The sequence below is a fragment of the Oncorhynchus mykiss genome, chromosome 17, assembly GCF_013265735.2.
Source record: "Oncorhynchus mykiss isolate Arlee chromosome 17, USDA_OmykA_1.1, whole genome shotgun sequence".
In the NCBI taxonomy this organism is placed as follows: Eukaryota; Metazoa; Chordata; class Actinopteri; order Salmoniformes; family Salmonidae; genus Oncorhynchus; species Oncorhynchus mykiss.
This window is the reverse complement of record NC_048581.1, coordinates 72,925,123-72,951,217: the sequence shown is the minus strand read 5'-3', so window position 1 is coordinate 72,951,217 and position 26,095 is coordinate 72,925,123. Positions and strand designations below refer to the sequence as shown.

At 42.9% G+C, this 26,095-nt stretch overlaps 1 protein-coding gene across 1 annotated transcript in view; it reads left to right on the top strand.

Moving 5' to 3' along the window:
* Window positions 1-21,718, top strand: part of LOC110494522 (MAP kinase-activated protein kinase 3) — a 37,989-nt gene extending 16,271 nt beyond the window's left edge. Inside the window, exons 2-10 of the mRNA XM_021569658.2 lie at window positions 2,465-2,604; window positions 5,110-5,174; window positions 11,438-11,517; window positions 11,655-11,778; window positions 11,932-12,007; window positions 13,798-13,922; window positions 16,725-16,810; window positions 16,910-16,990; window positions 19,763-21,718. Of these exons, the coding sequence (XP_021425333.1) occupies window positions 2,465-2,604; window positions 5,110-5,174; window positions 11,438-11,517; window positions 11,655-11,778; window positions 11,932-12,007; window positions 13,798-13,922; window positions 16,725-16,810; window positions 16,910-16,990; window positions 19,763-19,918 (933 nt within the window). The 3' untranslated portion in view covers window positions 19,919-21,718. The remainder of the gene's footprint in view (window positions 1-2,464; window positions 2,605-5,109; window positions 5,175-11,437; window positions 11,518-11,654; window positions 11,779-11,931; window positions 12,008-13,797; window positions 13,923-16,724; window positions 16,811-16,909; window positions 16,991-19,762) is intronic.
* The last annotated feature ends 4,377 nt before the right edge of the window (window positions 21,719-26,095 follow it).

The following is a 26,095-nucleotide window of genomic DNA, read 5'->3' as shown; positions in this document are numbered from 1 at the left end:
AGGGGACTGGTTGCACATTTGAAAGAGGACCACTGTCAAGCTCTGAACTTAGAGAGCCGTTTTATTTCTCTATTTGGTTAGGTCAGGGTGTGATTTGGGTGGGCATTCTATGTTTTCTATTTCTTTGTTTTTGGCCGCGTGTGGTTCCCAATCAGAGGCAGCTGTCTATCGTTGTCTCTGATTGGGAATCATACTTAGGCAGCCTTTTTCCCACCTAATGTTGTGGGTAATTATGTATTTTCTGTGTGTGTTTGTGTGCGCCACGGTTGCATCACGTTTGTTTCTGTTTACCTGTTATTTTTGTGAAAGTTTCACTACGATTAAAAGAAATGTGGAATTACATGCACGCTGCGCCTTGACTCATCCATGACAGGGAGTTTGAAGACAGTGAACGTGACATCATATCACGGCATCATCCATCAATCTGTCCTGTGTGCTAGTCTGTGAAAATAGTACTCTGAGGTCATGACAACATTGATGAAACTGATGAACGTTTTGAGTGCCACATCATCCCTACAACACCGCCTGCTACGGGGCATCCTGACAGAGGCCAATGCCAGCTCTCTCCCCTACTGCACGACAATGTCAGATGGCTCAGCAAAGGCAGGGTTTGGGAATGCTTTTGGGCCATTCAGGAGGAAATCAAAGCCTTCTTATCACAGCAAAAGAGTGACAAGACAACTCAGTTTTCTCTGTTTTTGGAAGATGAGGAGAAGATGGAAACAGTAGCATTTTTGACAGACATTACATCACACCTTAATCAACTGAATGTTAATCTGCAGGGACGGTTCAACACAGTGTGTGATATGATAACAGCAGTCCGGGCTTTCCAGAAGAATTTGGAGCTTTTCAAGAATGATCCCCAGGGAGAACTTGTCCACTTCCCCAATCTTCTGGTGCAAATGCAGGGAGACAAAGGTGTTCCCAGCCATTTTGTTTCCATCCAGAAGCTGATGGATAACTTCAAGGCTCACTTTGATGACTTCACTGTTGGAAGAGAACTGCTGGTGCTCATCCAGAACCCCTTCATGGTCACATTTGTGGCAAAGTTGTCAGAAGAAGCAAAACAGATCTTCAGATGGGTAGATGTTGCATCACTGCAGATGGAGTTGATTGAGCTGCAAGAAAATGTGTCTTTGAAAGAGCAGGCTGGTGATTGTGACCCTGTAACTTTCTGGGGAAAGATGGTGCCTGCAGGTGATGTCCCTGTTCTCAAGAAACTGGCACTATACATCCTGACCATGTTTGGCTCCACATACAGCTGGGAATCAGCCTTCTCCACAATTAACTTGATTACAAACAAATACCGCACCAGGCTCACCAATGAACACCTGCTCCAGTGTCTCAGAGTTGCTCTCACACTTTTGTGCCAAAGTTCAAAGCATTGGCAGGAGACAGAAAGTGTAATTTCTCTCATTAATGCAGGGCAAGGCCCAGAGTGACTTATACATGAACATTGCATGGTCCACAGTGACCTTCTGTGCATTCAGATGATTCTTTTTGTTGAATTATCCTTTGTTCTCCAGAAAACGTGCACTTTATTTTAAATAAATACATTCGTTTTTATTCAAGGCCCAATGGTTCACAGTGCACTTTTTGCATAGACAATTATGCAACCACTTTTGTGTCACTGGACCTTTTCAAATAGTAGTTGAGTACTTCTGCTCTAAACACACACATAAAAACACACTAATTCACAATATAAATATGCATCTACCCTAAAACGAAGGATCATTTTTATTATTTTGTGTGAAATGTATATAAAAACCTAGTTCCTGCTTCCTCTAGTAACATTGTACATCTTCAAAAAGGGTTGATGACTGTTTTGGTTGAAGTTTTAACAGTCTATTTTATTATCTGATCTGACCTTGTCTCTTAGGACCAAATCCTAACTTTTGTCCACTTTACCTGTGTTAAAAAAAATGCATTAGTTGTTCATTGAGGGAGACAGGTTGCCGATTATGACTTCTGTTATCGAATGACTCCTTTAAGTCCGTTTATAGCCAGTCATTCTAAAACCACAGCTTAGATGAAACTCCGTCTCCATCCGCATCCGTACAGTAGCTTCCACATTTCTCACCATCCACGTTATCATATCATTGAATCTGTAAAAAGTGTGTTAGAGATTGTGTAAGGTTGTGGTATAGGATGAGTGGTAGCCAGACTGGCTGTGTTGTGTTCTGTTCTCAGCTGGCTAGTCTTGTATCCAGCTGGAGCCCACTCTGTCACTGTCAGCACCCAAAAATATCCTCTGATGGAAGACAGGTGCTATGTCAAGGCCTGCTGTGTGTGTGTGCATGCGTATTTGTGCGTATGTGTGTGTCTGTGCATGTGTTATGTCTATTTCAAGTCAAGGTTTGTGTTTAAGTCATTGCACACACAGGCCCCCTAACATGTATGGTAGGGAACTGAAAGAGGGAAAAATACAATTCCTACCCCACCTCTTCCTGTTTCTCTCTCTCAGATCCTCTATGACAGTCCCAAGGCGAGGCGGGAGGTTGAGCTACACTGGCGGGTGTCGGGGGGGCCATACATCGTTCGCATTCTCAGTCTGTACGAGAACATGCATCATGGGAAGAAGTGCCTGCTCATCATCATGGAATGGTAGGATCCTGCACTGTCAGCTCTTTTACCCAGAATCCTCTGTTCTCTGTGGGAATACAAGTTGTATTGCTCTGTTCTCAGCCACTAGCCATAAACTATTGACATAGTGCCAATCCCTCATAGCTTCTCTTTGACACCATTAGGCTTGATTGAAAGCTCACTCACTTGGCCTTGGTGTGCCTATGCAGGCCAAGTATGTGGCAGGCCTGGGCCATGGCTGGGGCTCCACCTGTGCCTCACAAAAAAATTACACCCGACTCTCTTGATATACTGTAGTATTCTCTCATCCTCTGGTCAATAAACCAGTCAAGTGCCAAGGAAATAAAGTACATATGGTATGTGGAAGTTTAAACATGACATAAGCAACATAAACCTCATGTTTAGATGCTGACAATTATTTCCCTTGAGGTGCATTTTCAGAGACATGGGAGTATAGTGCACTGACCAGTCGTAGACAGGGAGCCTGACGGTTCAGTGCTGAGTTACGGGTGTGTTCTCTGTAAAGTCATTTCTCTTTGTGGTCAGCTCTTTCCTGTCTCAGAGAGGGTCAGAGGACAGTAGAGGAGTTACACTGTATATGGAATTTTGAATGTCAGTGTGTGTTTGTGTATAATGACAAAATGGGAAGACAGAGGGGGAGATGAAGTGCATTGCATATTGTTCTGTTCCCAGTCAAACGTTGTCCCACTAACATCGTGCTCATCAAGACTGCTTCTACAGTGCCTTGCGGAAGTATTCGGCCCCCTTGAACTTTGCGACCTTTTGCCACATTTCAGGCTTCAAACATAAAGATATAAAACTGTATTTTTTTGTGAAGAATCAACAACAAGTGAGACACAATCATGAAGTGGAACAACATTTATTGGATATTTCAAACTTTTTTAACAAATCAAAAACTGAAAAATTGGGCGTGCAAAATTATTCAGCCCCCTTAAGTTAATACTTTGTAGCGCCACCTTTTGCTGCGATTACAGCTGTAAGTCGCTTGGGGTATGTCTCTATCAGTTTTGCACATCGAGAGACTGACATTTTTTCCCATTCCTCCTTGCAAAACAGCTCGAGCTCAGTGAGGTTGGATGGAGAGCATTTGTGAACAGCAGTTTTCAGTTCTTTCCACAGATTCTCGATTGGATTCAGGTCTGGACTTTGACTTGGCCATTCTAACACCTGGATATGTTTATTTTTGAACCATTCCATTGTAGATTTTGCTTTATGTTTTGGATCATTGTCTTGTTGGAAGACAAATCTCCGTCCCAGTCTCAGGTCTTTTGCAGACTCCATCAGGTTTTCTTCCAGAATGGTCCTGTATTTGGCTCCATCCATCTTCCCATCAATTTTAACCATCTTCCCTGTCCCTGCTGAAGAAAAGCAGGCCCAAACCATGATGCTGCCACCACCATGTTTGACAGTGGGGATGGTGTGTTCAGCTGTGTTGCTTTTACGCCAAACATAACGTTTTGCATTGTTGCCAAAAAGTTCAATTTTGGTTTCATCTGACCAGAGCACCTTCTTCTACATGTTTGGTGTGTCTCCCAGGTGGCTTGTGGCAAACTTTAAACAACACTTTTTATGGATATCTTTAAGAAATGGCTTTCTTCTTGCCACTCTTCCATAAAGGCCAGATTTGTGCAATATACGACTGATTGTTGTCCTATGGACAGAGTCTCCCACCTCAGCTGTAGATCTCTGCAGTTCATCCAGAGTGATCATGGGCCTCTTGGCTGCATCTCTGATCAGTCTTCTCCTTGTATGAGCTGAAAGTTTAGAGGGACGACCAGGTCTTGGTAGATTTGCAGTGGTCTGATACTCCTTCCATTTCAATATTATCGCTTGCACAGTACTCCTTGGGATGTTTAAAGCTTGGGAAATATTTTTGTATCCAAATCCGGCTTTAAACTTCTTCACAACAGTATCTCGGACCTGCCTGGTGTGTTCCTTGTTCTTCATGATGCTCTCTGCGCTTTTAACGGACCTCTGAGACTATCACAGTGCAGGTGCATTTATACGGAGACTTGATTACACACAGGTGGATTGTATTTATCATCATTAGTCATTTAGGTCAACATTGGATCATTCAGAGATCCTCACTGAACTTCTGGAGAGAGTTTGCTGCACTGAAAGTAAAGGGGCTGAATAATTTTGCACGCCCAATTTTTCAGTTTTTGATTTTAAAAAAAAGTTTGAAATATCCAATAAATGTCGTTGCATTTCATGATTGTGTCCCACTTGTTGTTGATTCTTCACAAAAAAATACAGTTTTATATCTTTATGTTTGAAGCCTGAAATGTGGCAAAAGGTCGCAAAGTTCAAGGGGGCCAAATACTTTCGCAAGGCACTGTAAATGGTTCCCCTATTCAATGTAATATTTTAGGGCCTTTTATTGACGTAGCAGAGATTATCTTGTAGAAACATTTATAATGTGGGAGAGTGATAAGCAGTGTTGTTTTTAGAACTACATGACAGCATCTCAATATTATCTCAATGTGTGTGTTTCTCTGGTTCCAGTATGCAAGGTGGAGAACTGTTCAGCCGGATCCAGGCCAGAGGGGACCAGGCTTTCACGGAGAGAGGTGAGGGGGCTCAGAAGGGAGGGAGCCAGGGAAGGAGGACTGGGCTACAAGTTTCTGGGAATGGATGTACTACAGTGCCTTCCAAAAGTATTCATGCCCCTTGGCGTTTTTCCCCATTTTGTTGCATTACAACCTGTAATTTAAATAGATTTTTATTTGGATTTCATATAATGGACATACACAAAATAGTCCAAATTGGTGAAGTGAAATTTAAAAAATTACTTGTTTCAAAACATAAAAAACAGGAAAGTGGTGCGTACATATGTATTCACCCCCTTTGCTATGAAGACCCCAAATAAGATCTGGTGCAACCAATTACCTTCAGAAGTCACATAATTAGTTAAATAAAGTCCACCTGTGTGTAATCTAAGTGTCACATGATCTGTCTCATGATATATACACCTGTTCTGAAAGGCCCCAGAGTCTGTAACACCACTAAGCAAACAGCACCATGAAGACCAAGGAGCTCTCCAAACAGCTCAGGGACAAAGTTGTGGAGAAGTACAGATCAGTGTTGGGTTATAAAAAATATCAGAAACTTTGAACATCCCACGGAGCACCATTAAATCCATTATTAAAAAATGGAAAGAATATGGCACCATAACAAATCTGCCAAGAGAGGGCCGCCCACCAAAACTCACGGACCAGGCAAGGAGGGCATTAATCAGCGAGGCAACAAAGAGACCAAAGATAAACCTGAAGGAGCTGCAAAGCTCCACAGTGGAGATTGGAGTATCTGTCCGTAGGACTACATTAAGCTGTATATTCCACAGAGCTGGGAGAAGAGTGGTCAGAAAAAGCCATTGCTTAAAGAAAAAATAAGCAAACACGTTGTGGGAGACTCCCCAAACATGTGGAAGAAAGTACTCTGGTCAGATGAGACTAAAATTGAGCTTTTTGGCCATCAAGGAAATGCTATGTATGGCGCAAACCCATCACCTCTGATCACCCCGAGAACAACATCCCCACAGTGAAGCATGGTGGGGTAACATCATGCTGTGGGGATGTTATTCATCGGCAGGGACTTAGAAATTGGTCAGAATGGAAGGAATGATGGATGACGCTAAATACAGGGAAATTCTTGAGGGAAACCTGTTTCAGTCTTCCAGAGATTTGAGACTGGGATGGAGGTTCACTTTCTAGCAGGACAATGGCCCTAAGCATACTGCTAAAGCAACACTCGAGTGGTTTAAGGGGAAACATTTAAATGTCTTGGAATAGCCTAGTCAAAGCCCAGACCTCAACCAATTGAGTATCTGTGGTATGACTTAAAGGTTGCTGTACACCAGCGGAACCCATCCAACTTGAAGGAGCTAGGGGCAGTTTTACCTTGAAGAATGGGCAAAAATCCCAGTGGCTAGATGAGCCAAGCCTACATAACCCAAGATACTTGCAGCTGTAATTGCTGCAAAAGGTGACTCTACAAAGTATTGACTTTGGGGGGTGAGTAGTTATGCACGTTCAAGTTTTCAGTTTTTTTGTTGTCTTATTTCTTGTTTGTTTCTTCAACGTGGTAGGAATGTTGTGTAAATCAAATGATACAACCCCCCCAAAAATCTATTTTAATTCCAGGTTGTAAAGCAACAAAATAGGAAAAATGCCAATTGGATGAATACTTTTGCAAGCTACTGTATATACTGTATGTGTGACCCCTCTTTCTTCAGGCAGCTTTGTTCTGACACACACACACACACACACACACACACACACACACACACACACACAGTTGAAGTCGGAAGTTTACATACACCTTAGCCAAATACATTTAAATTCAGTTTTTCACAATTTTAAGGATGTGAAATGTCAGAATAATAGTAGAGAATGATTTATTTCAGCTTTTATTTCATCACATTCCCAGTGGGTCAGAAGTTTACATACACTCAATTAGTATTTGGTAGCATTGCCTTTAAATAGTTTAACTTGGGTCAAACGTTTCAGGTAGCCTTCCACAAGCTTCCCACAATAAGTTGGGTGAATTTTGGCCCATTCCGCCTGACAGAGCTGGTGTAACTGAGTCTGGTTTGTAGATCTCCTTGCTCGCACACGCTTTTTCAGTTCTGCCCACAAATGTTCTATAGGATCGAGGTCAGGGGTTTGTGACTTTGGAAGTATGCTTGGGGTCATTGTCCATTTGGAAGACCCATTTGCGACCAAGCTTTGACTTCCTGACTGATGTCTTGAGATGTTGCTTCAATATATCCACATAATTTTCTTTCCTCATGATGCCATCTATTTTGTGAAGTGCACCAGTCCCTCCTGCAGCAAAGAACTCCCACAGCATGATGTTGCCACCCTCGTGCTTCACGGTTGGGAGGGTGTTCTTCAACTTGCAAGCTTCCCCCTTTTTCCTCCAAACATAACGATGGTCATTATGGCCAAACAGTTCTACATTTGTTTCATCAGACCAGAGGACATTTCTCCAAAAAGTACGAACTTTGTCCACATGTGCAGTTGCAAACCGTAGATTTTTTATGGCGGTTTTGGAGCAGTGGCTTCTACCTTGCTGAGTGGCCTTTCAGGTTATGTCGATATAGGACTTGTTTTACTGTGGAAATAGATACTTTTGTAACTGTTTCCTCCGGCATCTTCACAAGGTCCGTTGCTGTTGTTTTGGGATTGATTTGCACTTTTCGCACCAAAGTACGTTCATCTCTAGGAGACAGAACGCATCTCCTTCCTGAGCGGTATGACGGCTGCGTGGTCCCACGGTGTTTATACTTGCGTACTATTGTTTGTACAGATGAACGTGGTACCTTCAGGCGTTTTGGAAATTGCTCCCAAGGATGAATCAGACTTGTGGAGGTGTACAATTTTTTTCTGAGGTCTTGGCTGATTTATTTTGATTTTCCCATGAGGCACTGAATTTGAAGGTAGGCCTTGAAATACAACCACAGGTACACCTCCAATTGACTCAAATGATGCCAATTAGCATTCCAAAAGCTTGTAAAGCCATGACATCATTTTCTGGAATTTTCCAAGCTATTTAAAGGCACAGTCAACTTAGTTTATGTAAACTTCTGACCCACTGGATTTGTGGTACAGTGAATTATAAGTGAAATAATCTGTCTGTAAACAAATGTTGGAAAACTTTCAAAACTTTGAAATAACACATATGGAATCATGTAGTAACCAAAAAAGTGTTAAACAAATCAAAATATATTTTATATTTGAGATTCTTTAAATAGCCACCCTTTGCCTTGATGACAGCTTTGCACACTCTTGGCATTCTCTCAACCAGCTTCATGAGGTAGTCACCTGGAATGCATTTCAATCAACAGGTGTGTCTTCTTAAGCAGCGTAAAAGAGGGGTGACAGGGGTGACTGGGGTCTTTGACAATTTTTAGGGCCTTCCTCTGACACCGCCTGGTGTAGAGGTCCTGGATGGCAGGAAGCTTAGCCCCAGTGAAGTACTGGGCCGTACGCACTACCCTATATAGTGCCTTGCGGTCAGAGGCCGAGCAATTGCCGTACCAGGCAGTGCTCTCGATGTTGCAGCTGTAGAACCTTTTGAGGATCTCAGGACCCATGCCAAATCTTTTTCGTTTCCTGAGGGGGAATAGGCTTTGTCGTGCCCTCTTCATGACTGTCTTGGTGTGTTTGAACCATTCTAGTTTGTTGTTAATGTGGACACCAAGGAACTTGAAGCTCTCAACCTGCTCCACTACAGCCCCGTCGATGAGATTGGGGACGTGCTCGGTCCTCCTTTTTCTGTAGACCACATTCATCTCCTTAGTCTTGGTTATGTTGAGGGATAGGTTGTTATTGTGGCACCACCCGGGCCAGGTCTCTGACCTCCTCCCTATATCAAATCAAATCAAATTTATTTATATAGCCCTTCGTACATCAGCTGATATCTCAAAGTGCTGTACAGAAACCCAGCCTAAAACCCCAAACAGCAAGCAATGCAGGTGTAGAAGCATGGTGGCTAGGAAAAACTCCCTAGAAAGGCCAAAACCTAGGAAGAAACTTAGAGAGGAACCAGGCTATGTGGGGTGACCAGTCCTCTTCTGGCTGTGCCGGGTGGAGATTATAACAGAACATGGCCAAGATGTTCAAATGTTCATAAATGACCAGCATGGTCGAATAATAATAAGGCATAACAGTTGAAACTGGAGCAGCAGCACGGTCAGGTGGACTGGGGACAGCAAGGAGTCATCATGTCAGGTAGTCCTGGGGCATGGTCCTAGGGCTCAGGTCAGTTGAAACTGGAGCAGCAGCACGGCCAGGTGGACTGGGGACAGCAAGGAGTCATCATGTCAGGTAGTCCTGGGGCATGGTCCTAGGGCTCAGGTCCTCCGAGAGAGAGAAAGAAAGAGAGAAAATTAGAGAACGCACACTTAGATTCACACAGGACACCAAATAAGACAGGAGAAGTACTCCAGATATAACAAACTGACCCTAGCCCCCCGACACAAACTACTGCAGCATAAATACTGGAGGCTGAGACAGGAGGGGTCAGGAGACACTGACACTATAGGCTGTCTCGTCGAGTAGGTGTTCCACAACTTTTGACCGGTAGTGTATATGATACACCCACACAATGGCAACACAATGACGTTAGTAGAATTGATTAAATCTAAAGATATTTGTCAAAAATGGATTAGAATGTAAAAAGGTACAAATGTAAGGACATAGAAATTACCACAAAGGACACAATGAACTACCAGATGACCACAGACTAATACTGGACCTATAAAACCCTGATACTAATTTTAAACAGGAATAATATTAAAACCTCAAAATGAGAAAAGGATTCGAATAATAAAAAATCTACAGTATTGCAATTGTACATCCGTATATCAAATATGAATCAAACCCTGTAGACAAGTAAAGCCGGGGGAAACGTACAGTAGCTAACTACTTTCCCAACCTTGAACCCTAGAAAGCTGAAGCTAGTTTGAAACTGGTACCTGTATAGATACTGTACCTAATAGCCAGCAGATAGTAAAGTTAAAACACTTGAGAGCTCTAAGCTAGAGTTTTACAAACAATAAAAAGCTTGGGACGCCCCGAAAATAATATTAAAAAGTTTGGTCCTTGTCCTTGGACACGGAGGCGTTAAAACACAAATGTTACCATCCCAATGACTAAAGCCATCGATCACGTGACACCATTCATTCCTATGTGAAGATTCAATAGCGCATTGAAGCAAAATTTAAGTCGGTTAAGATGGTATCTTATGGAGACATAACATGAACAGTTTGTGCTACTCCAGGAAGTGACATTGCAGGTCGGCTCGGTGTTGCCCCCGCTCATTGAGTAACTCAAGTTAAAGGCAGACCGGGGTACTGAAGGCTGCCATTAGCAAATACATTTTCCTTATAACTTCTTCTGTGTGCGATTTTGAAATAATCTGTTCATCCGGTTGGCATTTCCACTCACCACCAAATAAGATGATGAGAGGAAACCCAGTGACCAGCATTGGAAGAAGGAAGATTAATTTTGGCCGACATTCTGCTAAATTTGTCATCGATTAAACACTTGATCTCAATAAAGTTTTCTGTTCCCAAAACTAGAATCTGTCACGTAAAGAGTGGACTAAGTTTTGTAGACTTTACCCTTTGCCAAGGTTTCAAAAAATTGCGTTAAGGAGTGCAAGGGCAAATTGAGTTACTGCGCAAGCGCACTTCACAGAGTAGGCGTTCCCTAACGGAAATGTACAAATACATGCTAGAACGGGCCAATAGGATCTTGCTGGTGCTTGGCTCTGCCCACCTCCTTGCTTGTTTTGCCAACTATGATTTTCACCCATTGGAAATGACAGGCTGTGGTCTATCTTGGGTTGGTTATAAAAATCTTTGCTGTATTGACTAGCTTGGCTATCCAGCAGTTCGTTTGTCTGTCCCTCGAGCATGATGGCGAATCTGATGAACCACAAAATGTTAAGAGAATAGCGAGTGAAAAGTAGCTGGCTACACTCATATTGTTCCAGACTATTAAACAAAAAGTTAATTGAACAATAAACGTTGGTGTCTCAACACTCTTAGCGAACTCTGTCATTGTTTCCCAAGATCACCTCAGCCCAATCTGCGTGTACCCGGCCAATATACTTTGGACCTGCCTCAGCCCAATCTGCGTGTACCCGGCCACACCGTACGTGGACGCAGACAGTTCTGTACGTGGGCACAGGCAGGTCCAAAGTACGGACGTGAGCATGGCACACATAATAAACTGAACAGTCTTTACAGGGGGTTACACACTGTATGTTTAATGTTACATACAGTGTTGTCCTGAGACTGTGTCTCTCTGCTCTCCTCTTCTAGAGGGCTCAGAGATCATGCGGGATATTGGCACGGCCATCGAGTTCCTCCACAACATGAACATCGCACACAGAGACATCAAGGTGAGCAATGTCACTCACACACAGATCAAGATAAGAGCAACAGATAGTGACAAACAGAGTTGGCATGCATTTATTAATACTATGTAAAAAACAGTGACATGTTTAATGATGGATACATTTCACTTCCTCTCGCTTAGCCTGAGAACCTGCTGTACACCCATCAGGAGCGCAATGGTACTCTCAAACTGACAGACTTTGGCTTCGCTAAGGAGACCACGCACAACCTCCTGCAGACCCCCTGCTACACCCCTTACTACGTGGGTAAGTTACTATACTACTGTAGGAATAGGAATATGTGTGACAATCAGATTTATTACACTATATTATGCATACTTTGGACTTAAGTGGTTTCCATCATGTAATTGTATTTTCTGTCTGTCTGTCTCAATTTGTGTGTGTTTCCATGTTGATAAGCCCCTGAGGTTTTGGGCCCGGAGAAATATGACAAGTCGTGTGACATGTGGTCTCTGGGTGTCATCATGTACATCCTGTGAGTACTGTGTGCGTGTGTGTGTGTGGTTGGTTGGTTGGTTCTTCATCCTGGTGGGGACCTAAAGTCCCCACACGAATAGTAAAACAAGGAAAATTCTCCCTCGTGGGGACATTTCCCACGTCCACATGAGGACAAAGGCTATTTTAAGCTTAGGGGTTAGGGTTAGGGTTACAATTAGGGTAAGGGGTTAGGATTTAGGTTTAAGGTTTGGGTTAAGGTTGGGGTAAGGGTAGGGTTAGGTCCCTACGATGATAGAAGAGCATAACTTGTGTGTGTTAGATTTCCTGTGTGTGCATATACAGTGCATACAGTGGGGAGAACAAGTATTTGGTACACTGCCGATTTTGCAGGTTTTCCTACTTACAAAGCATGTAGAGGTCATAGGTACACTTCAACTGTGAGAGATGGAATCTAAAACCAAAATCCAGATAATCACATTGTATGATATTTAAGTAATTAATTAGCATTTTATTGCATGACATAAGTATTTGATACATCAGAAAAGCAGAACTTAATACTTGGTACAGAAACCTTTGTTTGCAATTACAGAGATTTTCTGTAGTTCTTGACCAGGTTTGCACACACTGCAGCAGGGATTTTGGCCCACTCCCCCATACAGACCTTCTCCAGATCCTTCAGGTTTTGGGGCTGTCGCTGGGCAATACGGACTTTCAGCTCCCTCCAAAGATTTTCTATTGGGTTCAGGTCTGGAGACTGGCTAGGCCACTCCAGGACCTTGAGATGCTTCTTACGGAGCCACTCCTTAGTTGCCCTGGCTGTGTGTTTCGGGTCGTTGTCATGCTGGAAGACCCAGCCACAACCCATCTTCAATGCTCTTACTGAGGGAAGGGATTGTTGGCCAAGATCTCGCGATACATGGCCCCATCCATCCTCCCCTCAATACGGTGCAGTCGTCCTGTCCCCTTTGCAGAAAGGCATCCCCAAAGAATGATGTTTCCACCTCCATGCTTCACGGTTGGGATGGTGTTCTTGGGGTTGTACTCATCCTTCTTCTTCCTCCAAACACGGCGAGTGGAGTTTAGACCAAAAAGCTCTATTTTTGTCTCATCAGACCACATGACCTTCTCCCATTCCTCCTCTGGATCATCCAGATGGTCATTGGCAAACTTCAGACAGGCCTGGACATGCACTGGCTTGAGCAGGGGGACCTTGCGTGCGCTGCAGGATTTTAATCCATGACGACGTAGTGTGTTACTAATGGTTTTCTTTGAGACTGTGGTCCCAGCTCTCTTCAAGTCATTGACCAGGTCCTGCCGTGTAGTTCTGGGCTGATCCCTCACCTTCCCCATGATCATTGATGCCCCACGAGGTGAGATCTTGCATGGAGCCCCAGACCTAGGGTGATTGACCGTCATCTTGAACTTCTTCCACTTCTTCCACGAGTTCAAACAAGTGCAGTTAATACAGGTAATGAGTGGAGAACAGGAGGGCTTCTTAAAGAAAAACTAACAGGTCTGTGAGAGCCGGAATTCTTACTGGTTGGTAGGTGATCAAATACTTATGTCATGCAATAAAATGCAAATGAATTACTTAATCATACAATGTGATTTTCTGGATTTTGGTTTTAGATTCCGTCTCTCACAGTTGAAGTGTACCTATGATAAAAATGACAGACCTCTACATGCTTTGTAAGTAGGAAAACCTGCAAAATCAGCAGTGTATCAAATACTTGTTCTCCCCACTGTACATAGTATATAATCAAGGGTTAGGGTTAAGTCAGTGCAACTTAATAACTATCAACCTCTACGCAATTGTCTCCTCTGCAGGCTGTGTGGGTTCCCTCCATTCTATTCTAACACAGGCCAAGCCATCTCTCCAGGGATGAAGCGGAGAATCAGGCTGGGCCAGTACGAGTTCCCAAAACCTGAGTGGGCTGAAGTGTCAGAGGAAGGTGAGACTGGGTCGGGTTACCCTGGCTTTTGTTTAGTTAGTATAGCTTTGCATTCCTCCAATGACTTCAGTCCCAGGGACCTTTTACTCTAGAAAACATAAGCAAACTTCTAAATAAACTAAATAAAGTCAGTTTCACAGCACAACACTCATGCAAAAGCACACACAGACATACACAAGGCACAAAAACACAGAATAGCAGCTCTTAAATTCCAGGAATAATTTGACTGAATCTCAGAAGTCACACTGGTAGGGCATCCTACTCGCGTCAAACCGCTCAGGTATGACGCGTTCTGTCTCCTAGAGATGAACATACTTTGGTGCGAGAAGTGCAAATCAATCCCAGAACAACAGCAAAGGACCTTGTGAAGATGCTAGAGGAAACAGGTACAAAAGTATCTATATCCACACTAAAATGAGTCCTATATCGACATAACCTGAAAGGCCGCTCAGCAAGGACTACGGTTTGCAACTGCACAAGGGGACAAAGATCGTACTTTTTGGAGAAATGTCCTCTGGTCTGATGAAACAAAAATAGAACTGTTTGGCCATAATGTTTGGCCATCGTTATGTTTGGTACCAGATCAATGTGGAGCTATATACAGATTGTACCAGATCAATGTGGAGCTATATACAGGGAGTACCAGTACCAGATCAGTGTGGAGCTATCTACAGGGAGTACCAGATCAGTGTGGAGCTATATACAGGGAGTACCAGTACCAGATCAGTGTGGAGCTATATACAGTACCAGTACCAGATCAATGTGGAGCTATATACAGGTTGTACCAGTACCAGATCAATGTGGAGCTATATACAGGTTCTACTAGTACCAGATCAATGTGGAGCTATATACAGGGAGTACCAGTACCAGATCAATGTGGAGCTATATACAGGGAGTACCAGTACCAGATCAATGTGGAGCTATATACAGGGAGTACCAGTACCAGATCAATGTGGAGCTATTACAGGGAGTACCAGTACCAGATCAATGTGGAGCTATATACAGGGAGTACCAGTACCATATCAATGTGGAGCTATATACAGGGTTTACCAGTACCAGATCAATGTGGAGCTATATACAGGGAGTACCAGTACCATATCAATGTGGAGCTATATACAGGGAATACCAGTACCAGATCAATGTGGCGCTATATACAGGGAGTACCAGTACCATATCAATGTACAGAGATACGAGGAATTTTAGGTAGATATGTACATGAAGGCAGGGTAAAGTATCTAGGCATCAGGATAGACAATAATAAGAGTAAAATAAGGAACAGAGAAGCAGCAGGAAATTATTTGTGTAAAAGTGTGTATGGGTGTGTGCGTGCTTGCGTGTGTACACATGTAATGTATGTGAATGTGTGTGGTTTTTGTGTGGGAGTGTAAATGTATTGTGTGAGTGTGTGTATATGGTGTGTATAAATGTTATCACACTCCCTCATCTGATTGGTCAAGTAGGCGGGTCTTCTGACTTTGTGGCTGTGATAACTAGTACCGACCACTCGAGGAGGCAGACTCAATGCTGCAGGACTGTTTTGAGAATACTGATACTATATGTATATTCATCCACCCAGGACTCATCCGTCCACACTGAGGAATATACATTGTCAGTCACAGACTTCATTAGAAAATGTGTTGATGATGTTGTACCCATAATAGCAATCCGGACATACCACAACCAAAAACCCTGGATGAACCTCAATGACTCGGTGGCGCGCGACGCTTACAAGGCAAGCAGGTACGAGCTCCGCGAATCCATTAGGGATGCAAAAGACAATACAGACTCGAACTTAAATTGATGACAATCACGAACTACAAAGGCAAATCCAACTGTGTGGTGCCCACCCTCCCAGATGAGCTTAACACATTCTATGCTCGCTTCGAGCAGACAATCCAGAGCTGCCCAGGAAGACTCTTACTGCTCTGGAAGACCAGGTGCTTTCGCTCTACGAGGCTGACATGAGAACTCTCAAAAGAGTGAATACTCACAAATCCGCCAGGCCATATGCGATCCCTGGCCTCAGAGTGTGTGCTGACCAGCTGGCAGGCATCTTCTCTGACATTTTCAACCTGTCCCTGTCCCAAGCTGTAGTCCCCAAACAAGGTGACATGACCAAATGACTATCGCCCCATCGCACTCACCCCGGTCATCATGAAGGGCTTTGAGAGGCTGGTCATGGCCCACATCAAGGCCAGCATGCCAGAAACACTGGACTCAGTCCAATTTGCCTAACGCTCCAATAGATCCACAGAAGATGCCATTTCCATCGCTATTGACACATCCGTAACACATCTGGACAAGACAAACACCTATGTGGGAACGCTGTTCATTGACTACAGTTAAGCATTCAACACTATTGTTCCTTCCAAACTCAGAGCCCTGGGTCTGGACACCGCCCTCTGCAACTGGATCCTGCACTTCCTGACGAGCAGACCACAGGCTGTGAGGATTGACAACAACACCTCCTCCACACTGACTGTTAACGCAGGGCCCCCCCAGGGGTGTGTCCTCAGCTCTCTGCTGTACTGCCTGTTCAGCCATGACTGCGTGGCTTTGCATGACACCAACTCCATCAACAGGTTTGCTGACGACACCACGGTTGTTTGCCTGATAACCAACAACGACTAGTCAGCCTATAGGGATAAGGTAAATGAACTGGCATTGTGGTGCCAGGACCACAGCCTCTCCCACAATGTCAGCAAAACAAAGGAGTTGATTGTTGACGCATAGGTAAGCATGCACAAATGTGTCTTTCATTGAATGTTGACCCCTTTCCTCTTATTGCTTTTCCTCTTTCAGCCAAACAGTTGATCAATCAGCTGCTGAAGACAGACCCCAACGAGAGAATGACCATCACACAGTTTACGAACCACCCCTGGATCAATGTGAGTGTGTGCACGCTTGTGTGTGAAAGCGTGCATCAGTTCATGTATGTCAGTCTGTAACATCATGCCTGATGGTGTGTCTGTGTTCTGTCATTGCAGCAGTCCATGGTTGTTCCCTCCACACCGCTCCACACCACACGGGTCCTGACTGAGGACAGAGAGATGTGGGATGACGTGAAGGTCAGAATCAGACCAGCACTGACACCTTCTGGCCATCCAGGGACTTTCATCTCTTCCCAGGATCAGCAGAATCAAATCAAATCCAATTGTATTTGTCACGTGCCGAAATAACAACAGGTGTAGGGCCTTACCGTGAAATGCTTACAAGCCGTTAACCAGCTATGCAGTTCAAGAAATAGAGTTAAGAAAATATTTACTAAACTAAAGTAAAAAATAAAATGTTAAAAATAAAATAACAATAACGAGGCTATATACAGGGCTTCTGGTACCTAGTCAATGTGTAGGTAGGGGTAAAGTGGGGGTAAAGTGACTATGCATAGATAATAAACAGCGAGTAGCAGCAGTGTAAAAACAAAAGGGGGGGGGGTGTCAATGTAAATAGTCCGGGTGGCCGGAGTCTTATGTCTTGGGGTAGAAGCTGTTAAGGAACCTTTTGGACCTAGACTTGGTGCTCCGGTACTGCTTGCCGTGCGTTAGCAGAGAGTTGGGTGACTGGAGTCTGTAGTGTCATGGCTGTGGTGCCACGACACTAAAGCCCCGTCAATGTGAATGGAGGCGTGTTCGGCCCTCCTTTTCTATAGTCCACAATCAGGTCCTTTGTCTTGTTCACGTTGAGGTAGAGGTTGTTGCATCGACACATTTTCTTGTTTGCTTATGGCCTTATACAGCTCATTGAGTGCGGTCTTAGTGCCAGTATCGGTTTGTGGTGGTAAATAGACTGCTACGAAAAGTATAAATGAAAACTCTCGGTAGATAGTGTTGTCTACAGCTTATCATGACTTGCGACTCTCAAACCCGGATCCGGGAGCGTAATCATCGCCTCAAACTAATTAGCATAACGCAGCGGACATAAAATCTTCCTATTCATGAAAATCACAAATGAAATATATTGACACAGCTTAGCCTTTTGTTAATCACCCTGTCATCTCAGATTTTCATAATATGCTTTACACCCAATGCTAGACAAGCATTTGTGTAAGTTTATCATGGCATAATGCTATGCTAGCCTCTGCTAGCAGCAGGCAACATTTTCACAAAAATAAGAAAAGCAATCAAATGAAATAATTTACCTTTGAAGAATTTTGGATGTTTTCACTCAGGAGACTCCCAGTTAGATAGCAAATGTTCCTTTTTTCCAAAAATATTATTTTTGTAGGCGAAATAGCTCCCTTTTGTTCTTCACGTTTGGCTGAGAAATCGACCGGAAAACGGTCACTACAACGCCAAACTTTTTTCCAAATGAACTCCATAATATCGACAGAAACATGGCAAACGTTGTTTAGAATCAATCCTCAAGGTGTTTTTCACATATCTATTCGATAATATATCCGTCGGGACAATTGGTTTCTCATTAGAAGCGATTGGAATAATGGCTACCTCAGTACTTTACGCAAGATTTTTTTGCGGGAGCCATCATGTGACCACTTGCTCAATGTGGTCCCTTACGGCTATTCTTCAACATAAATGCGTAAAAAGACGCCACAATGCTGTAGACACCTTGGGGAATACGTAGAAAGCGTAAGCTCATTCGTAGCCCATTCACAGCCATATAAGGAGTCATTGGCATGAAGTGCTTTCAAAAAATGCGGCACTTCCTGATTGGATTTTTATCTGGGTTTCGCCTGTAACATCAGTTCTGTTGCACTCACAGACAATATTTTTCCTTTTTTGGAAACGTCAGAGTGTTCTCTATCCAAAGCTGTCAATTATATGCATAGTCGAGCATCTTGTCGTGACAAAATATCCCGTTTAAAACGGGAACGTTTTTTATCCAAAAATGAAAATACTGCCCCCTAGTCACAAAAGGTTCATGGGTATTGACAAATAGACACACACCCCCACCCCTCACCTTACCAGACGTAGCTGTTCTGTCCTGCCGATGCACAGAAAACCCAGCCAGCTGTATATTATCTATGTCGTCGTTCAGCCAAGAATCTGTGAAACACAAGATATTACAGTTTTTAATGTCCTGTTGGTACGATAGTCTCAAAACGGAGATCATCCAGTTTACTCTCCAGTGATTGGCTGTAGAACGAATGGTAGAGGCGGGTTACCCACTCGCAGACTAATTCTCTCAAGGCACCCCGATTGCCACCCCCTGTATTTCTGTCTTTTCTTCACATGAATGGCGGGGATTGGACCTAGTCTCAGAGAAGCAGTATATCCTTTGCGTCAGACTCATTAAAGAAAAAAATATTAGTCCAGTTCGAGGTGAGTAATCACTGTTCTGATATCCAGAAGCTCTCTTTGGTCATAAGAGACGGTAGAGGCAACATTAAGTACAAAAGAAGTTACAAACAATGCGAAAAAACACAAAATAGCACAGTTGGTTAGGAGCCCATAAAATGGCAGCCATCCCCTCCGGCGCCATTGAGTTTACATCCAGACAACATTTGAAATACGGTTGATATTATGAACATTACACATGGTTTTCCCATGTAGATATCTCAAAATATGAGTGGAATTTCATTCCTTTTGTGGAATTCATGTGAAATGGAATTGCTCCCAAACTTTGGAGTTGACCCTGGAGTGGTTGACCTTCCACAAGTGGAGGCAGACATCACAGTCTCGTTTGAGAACATGTTTATTAACACAGGGCTTATTCCCTCCTCTTTATTATGCTGTATATTCAGAGCAGAGCTTTATCTTCTGTCTATCTACCATCTCCTATTTATCTATCATGAAATTCAACCTCCCTCACTCTGAATCTTGCTATTTCTCTTTCTTCTCCATTTCCCTCTCTCCTAACTCCTTACGCTCTGTGTACTATAGGATGAGATGACCAGTGCTCTGGCCACCATGCGTGTGGATTACGACCAGGTGAAGATCAAAGACCTGGACACTTCCAGCAACCCTCTGCTCAACAAGAGGCGCAAGAAGGCCGCTGCCGGGGGCAAATTGGGAGGCACCGTCTGCAACAGCCAGTGAGAGACTGACATGGGAGGGAAAACACACCCGGAACAGCAGAAAAAGTGGAAGGGAAGCCCAGAGGAAGGAGGGTAGATACAACTGGAACAGCTGAGAGGGAAAAGGTTGTGGGAGGTCTGGGCAGGAATGTGTAGAAGAGACTTAGCATGCAGAGTGTGTTCATACAGCAGAGGGGGAAGGGTCATGCCTAGAGGAGGGAGGGGGTACTGCTAGGGAACAGCAGGGAAATGTGATTTGAAGCTTCTCAGCAATCAGTTGAACTGAAGGACACATGAAGTGATGACAAAGTCTGCATCTCTTATCAGCAGGCCTTCTTACTGTAGGCCTTCCATAATTTTAACTTGATTGTGTTTTTGTGTATGTGCGTGTTAATTTGAAAGGTTGTTCAGGATCTGCTCTATATAAGTTCATGTATCTTTTTTGTGTGTGTTGGTAAGGGAGAACGGGGTTGGTTGTCTCACGGGTTGGTTGTCACAGTGCTAATTACTCCCAATCTAAATGGCAATGTGTAATTTGTAAGGTAAAAATGTGTGAATTATTTGAAGGAATTCATCCAGCTGATCAATACATGTCAGCATGACAAAACATTGAGATGAGGGGAATTTATGTTTTTCATAGGTGGAAGTAAAATATATATATATATATATATATATATATATTGGTATTTTCTTTGTAAATGTTTGTGGGAGTATCCATGAACAATTATGTTTGTTGAAAAGAGGAAAGGGAGAACTATATTTCAAACATATTTCTTGAGTTCCAAGGTCAAGCCATGTGGTAGCCAGCTTCTTAGTTAGCTTTGGGGAGCTGGTTGGGGATGGTTGTTACTTGGAATGTGGGGTTGGTTGTCACTATCAACTCCATTATAATAAATCCCAAGCTCTTTTGTGCTTGTGCTATAAAGAGCTCATGTAGTTTCCTCTCCCTCACACACACATTTTTTTCAAACACACAAATTTACTCAAAATGCCATATTTGATTCTCACGGCATAAAATGCTGAATTTTATTCAGAATATCGTTTGATCAAAAAAAAGGCTATTTCTAAGACAATACTATATTGCTTAATTTCCTGTTACAAAAGCCATAAGCTACCAGCAAACAGGCACTGTCCCACTGGGCACACACTGGTTGAATCAACATTGTTTCCACATCATTCAGGGCCTGTAACCGAAAGGTTGCTGGATCAAATCCCTGAGCTGACAAGGTAAAAAGTTGTCGTTCTGCTCCTGAACAAGGAGCCACTAGGCTGTCATTGAAAATAAGAATTTGTTCTTAACTGACTTGCCTAGTTAAATAAAGGTAAAATAAAACAAAATCCATTCAATGAAATGTTGAATAGACTCTGAATTGATGTCTGTGCCCAGTGGGGTGTGACATCCAATCCCACGAGTGTGTTTGATGGATTATAACTCCATGTTGAAATAATTCATGTGGATAGAAAACAGTCTCCACTTGAAGCCAATACCTTGGTCTTTCTCCTAATATTGAAAAGAGTTTATAAGATCTACTGGTGCTGAGAAATACACACGAGTAAAAGGTGTGACGACCAATCCCGGTCTCCCCTAATGATGATGAGCTGTGCTGGATTGCCTATCCATTTCAGGTTCTTTCTCTTTCCAATGCACAATAGATCATCACAGATCATACACCTGAAAACATGGGTGCATGGTGGAAATGACGATGAGGTAACGAGACAGACCAACCATTGACCATCACACTCTAGTCTAGATTATCTGTGCTGTTTTGTTACGATGTCTGTTTTTTGGTCCTTTTTTCAGCGATTAAAACAAACTTTGGAACATTTTTGTCCTGTCAGTTGCTTATGGCCTAAAATAGAGTCATGGCAGTCTCACTCACACACAGAATTGGCTCACAGGCATCAAAGCCAACACAGGCAACTCACATCATCTGACAAGTTTCCTCAAAAGGGTCTTCTTCACAACTAACTGGATGTCATTACTTAAAAGTTAGATGCTGGCTGGTAATTATAGTCTAAAACAGGCTTAAAACAGGTACCTTTGTAGGCTTGCTTGTACACACTACAATAACAAACTGTTTTTAATAAGGTCCTTCATGCAGTCCAGGGTAGTCTCTGGGTAATAAAACCCTGATAGGTACTGTAGCACAGCAGTCACTGTCATGGTTGTGAGATCAGGGCAGCCTTAGAGATGGATCAAAATGTACAGTACAGAATGGGTACCTGGAGGAAAATGGGGGACGGTCATTGGTTTTTCAATTTCAGTCAAAGGGAGGGTTTACTATTTTTTAAATCTAGTCCAGGAGAGGGTCTTAAATGTACAGTGGGGCAAAAAAGTATTTAGTCAGCCACCAATTGTGACAGTTCTCCCACTTAAAAAGATGAGAGAGGCCTGTAATTTACCCAATTGTACCCAACCTCATGATGGGTATAATGGGTAATGTACCCAACCTCATGAAGGTTATAGGGAAAATTAGAGTATCATGTAGTAGCCTAAACCTATCGATGTTACATTGAGCTGGGTGAATGGAATATGAATGACAGTCATCCAATATTCTGTAATAGAAGTAAGGCCATGCACCTAGAAAAATTTAACGTCCTCCCACATCTTAAAAGGCACTGACCGCCACTGTCTGGGATGGTGTAAATTAAACTACGTAAACTGAATGACACAATGCAATGGATATTCTAACCTAACCTCATTAAACGTTTTTGTGTGCTGCCTAACCAATGGCTGTGCTGTGTAGGCCTACAGTGGCAGTTCAGGAGGAGAGTCAAAGGCTTCTTCCAATATTTTTTTGGATTAGGCCTAGTCTAAATGCCCTGTTTAACGGGTGGACTAGCCTACAGCTTATGTACTGTTCATTTTGAGAAGGAGAGCGTGTAGATGAGGACCGGAGGTCAACTTTGATAGTGTAATACCACTATAATTGATTTTATTAAAAACAATACGTTTCTTGCCCATGATGTTGGCCTATTTATCAGAGTTATTGACCGCACAAATAGCTAGATTGAAGTAATTTACATTGTGGTGCTGAAACTTGAAGGAGCAGCAGTAGTACAATCGGAAATGGACAGCTCTTGTTGCTGAAAGTAGGCAAATTCAAATAGGCATAATTCATTTCAAAAGTCTTCATTTTAATTAGACTTTACTAACATCAAGAGGTCTTTGTGTTGGAGCCTATTTATTCCTATTGAAGAAGAGTTTGGCCTAACTGTTTGATGGAAGAAATTAGGCTAATATATCCATAGATTTAACAGTCAATTCCTCCACCCACCATGCACTCTTTAAATAGCCAACCTCCTTGCCAGTGAAGGGCTGTTAAGTTAAAACCAAGACTGTTACACGGAGTGGAACAGGGGAACCCAAGAGAAGACTCAGATGAGGAGACTGGGATGAAGTAACCAAGGTATTTATTGAAACACAGGGGGAAGATGGAGTGCAGGTCAGGGGAAGCTTGGACAAGTTACTGGACACCAGATGCGAAGGCTGAGCCTGGAGTGGTAAGGTTTGAGACAGGGTAAGCAGGTCCGGAGGGGAATCCAAGGGAGTAGTAGAGTGGGGAATCCAGGACAGAGTAGCAGGATGATGAGACGTGGGACTGGAGACAGTGACCAGAGTCTTGAGCGGAGAGAACTGTAGCGGAGAGGAAACCAGCGTCAGGCAAGGAAAACTGGCCCAACAGGATCTGAATAGTAACAAACGGCTAGAGCCGTTGACTGGCTGAGCAGAGATTACAATCTGGCCGTGTGGAAGTGGCAGGGCTGAGTATTTGTAGAGGTCTTGATTATGGAACAAGTTGCAGCTGGTGGGGATCTGCTCTGACTCCAGCACACATGTCTCCGCCCACACAATCACACACACAGAGGGAGAGGGAGAGTGTACTGGGGGAGTGGCGGCAGCTCAAGGAGACACAGGATGAGCAGTAGAGGGCGTTGCAGGAGCAGATGTGACAAAGGCTCGAATTGAGGGTACAGTTGAAGTCGCAAGTTTACATACACCTTAGCCAAATATATTTAAACCCAGTTTTTCACAATTCCTGACATTTAATCTGAGTAAAAATTCCCTGTCTAGGTCAGTTAGGATCACCACTTTATTTTAAGAATATGAAATGTCAGAATGATAGTAGACAGAATGATTTATTTCAGCTTTTATTTCTTTCATCACATTCCCAGTGGGTCAGAGGTTTACATACTAATTGAGTGTATTTGGTAGCATTGCCTTTAAATTGTTTAACTTGGGTCAAACATTTCGGGTAGCCTTCCACAAGCTTCCCACAATAAGTTTCCTCCTGACAGAGCTGGTGTAACTAAGTCGGATTTGTAGGCCTCTTTGCTCGCACACTCTTTTTCAGTTCGGCCCACACATTTTCTATAGGACTGTGTCAACAGTATTCATTGTATAGAGACCAGTGTCTGGCCCTCCAACTCCAAAGTGGAACCATCTCTCCCTGCTACGGTGTAGAACAGAAACATTAACTCAAGCTCTGGAATGCTCTTTAGGTTTTATCACCCAAAAGACATCGTAAATCTCCTGTCAGTGTTATCTCCCAGAGGCCCATCCTCAGTAGAACACACACACAATAGTTAAGAAAATACTCTAATCTGTTGCATAAACAACCATTTGATGCAATAAAATTATTAGAACATAATCTTGCAAATTTGCTCTCACACTTGCCAAAACTATAGTTTGTTAACAAGAAATTTGTGGAGTGGTTGAAAAACGAGTTTTAATGATTCCAACCTAAGTGCATGTAAACTTCCCGACATCAACTGTATATGAGAAGGTACGCTATCGGCCTACTTTTATGAAAGAAAATTACAAAAAGCACAGGCCTAAGATTTTGAAGAAAATGAAACGGATCAGATTATATAAAGTGATCATTAACAGTGCTTTGGTCCACTATGCTTTATGCTAGAAACAAGCTTTAAAATAGTTGGGAAAGACATGACTCCGATGCATATAGGGATATCATTTCATTATCGTTTCTATGACCTTCCGAGGCTAAGCTACAACCTTCTATAGCAGTGGCAGTGGCGATTTTAGCATGTCCCAATAGCAGTCCCAACACCTTAGCACTGTTACACCTGGCTAACAGCGGAGCCTAGTCTGGCAACGAAACAGTTCATTCAGCCTCATTTACTGCCTTAAAAAACATAGCTGATATGGCTGACTTGCTTAAACAAATGTGGATTCTACTGACATTTGAGATTTACAAACTATAGCATAAGGGGACGACAAGCTGATAAGAGGCACTCCGCAATCCGTAAGACACTGTATGTAGGTCTATAACCTCTCATATAGCCTTAATAATAACTCTTGCAGAATTAAGCATTTCTTGCAGTAAAATGGTTGGCAACGTTTTGATTTGGGAACAGGAGTGGAGAAATATGTTTTATGTATTTCTGCATCTTGTGAGAACGCAATTAGATACCATCTGCAGAGGTGCCAATTTCAACCATGTAAAATATGCATCAAAGCCGATCTGAAATCTTATCAGAAACATGTTGGGTCGTTTTCACAGCTTTATTTTTCCTTCCAACCGGTTAAATTGATGACATTTGGAGATTTTGCACAGAAAATCTGTGTTTCTTTTTTGCTTTATTGTCTTTTCTCCCCAGTCCCTAAATGTCTTTCCTTCGCGAAAGATGACAGAAAAAACTTTACATATGTCAACTAGATTGAAGCATTAATTCATTCTATCTATCTATTATATTATTATGTTGAGCAAGTGTTTATTTAGTCTTCTAGGGCATCATATATTAACAGAAGAGAAGCTACATGTGTCTATAAATATAGACAAGTTAACTAACAAATAGCCTACCAAATTGTCGGAAATTATAATCAGACACATCTAAATCGGGCAACAACAAAAAAAATCCTGCACCCCTTGTCAAAAGAAATGTCTGCTGTGTTTGGACGTAGCACGTTTTCTATATTTGTGATTCAGTGTTAGGTGCGGGGCCTCAGACCTTATCACATTTAGTCGGGTGGTTACAGATGGGTTATTAGCATTTATGGTGAAGGTGAACAAGCAGCTGACCCACGGGCCACTCCTTTCCACCCCTACTCTTGTCCACGGTGAGTTTGCGAACCCTCAACCTTCCACCCTGCAGCCCTGTGTGCTATCAAGGTTCCTGCATAGCCACACAGGATAAATAACATCCTGTATGGCTCTGGTTTGTTACCTATAAGAAT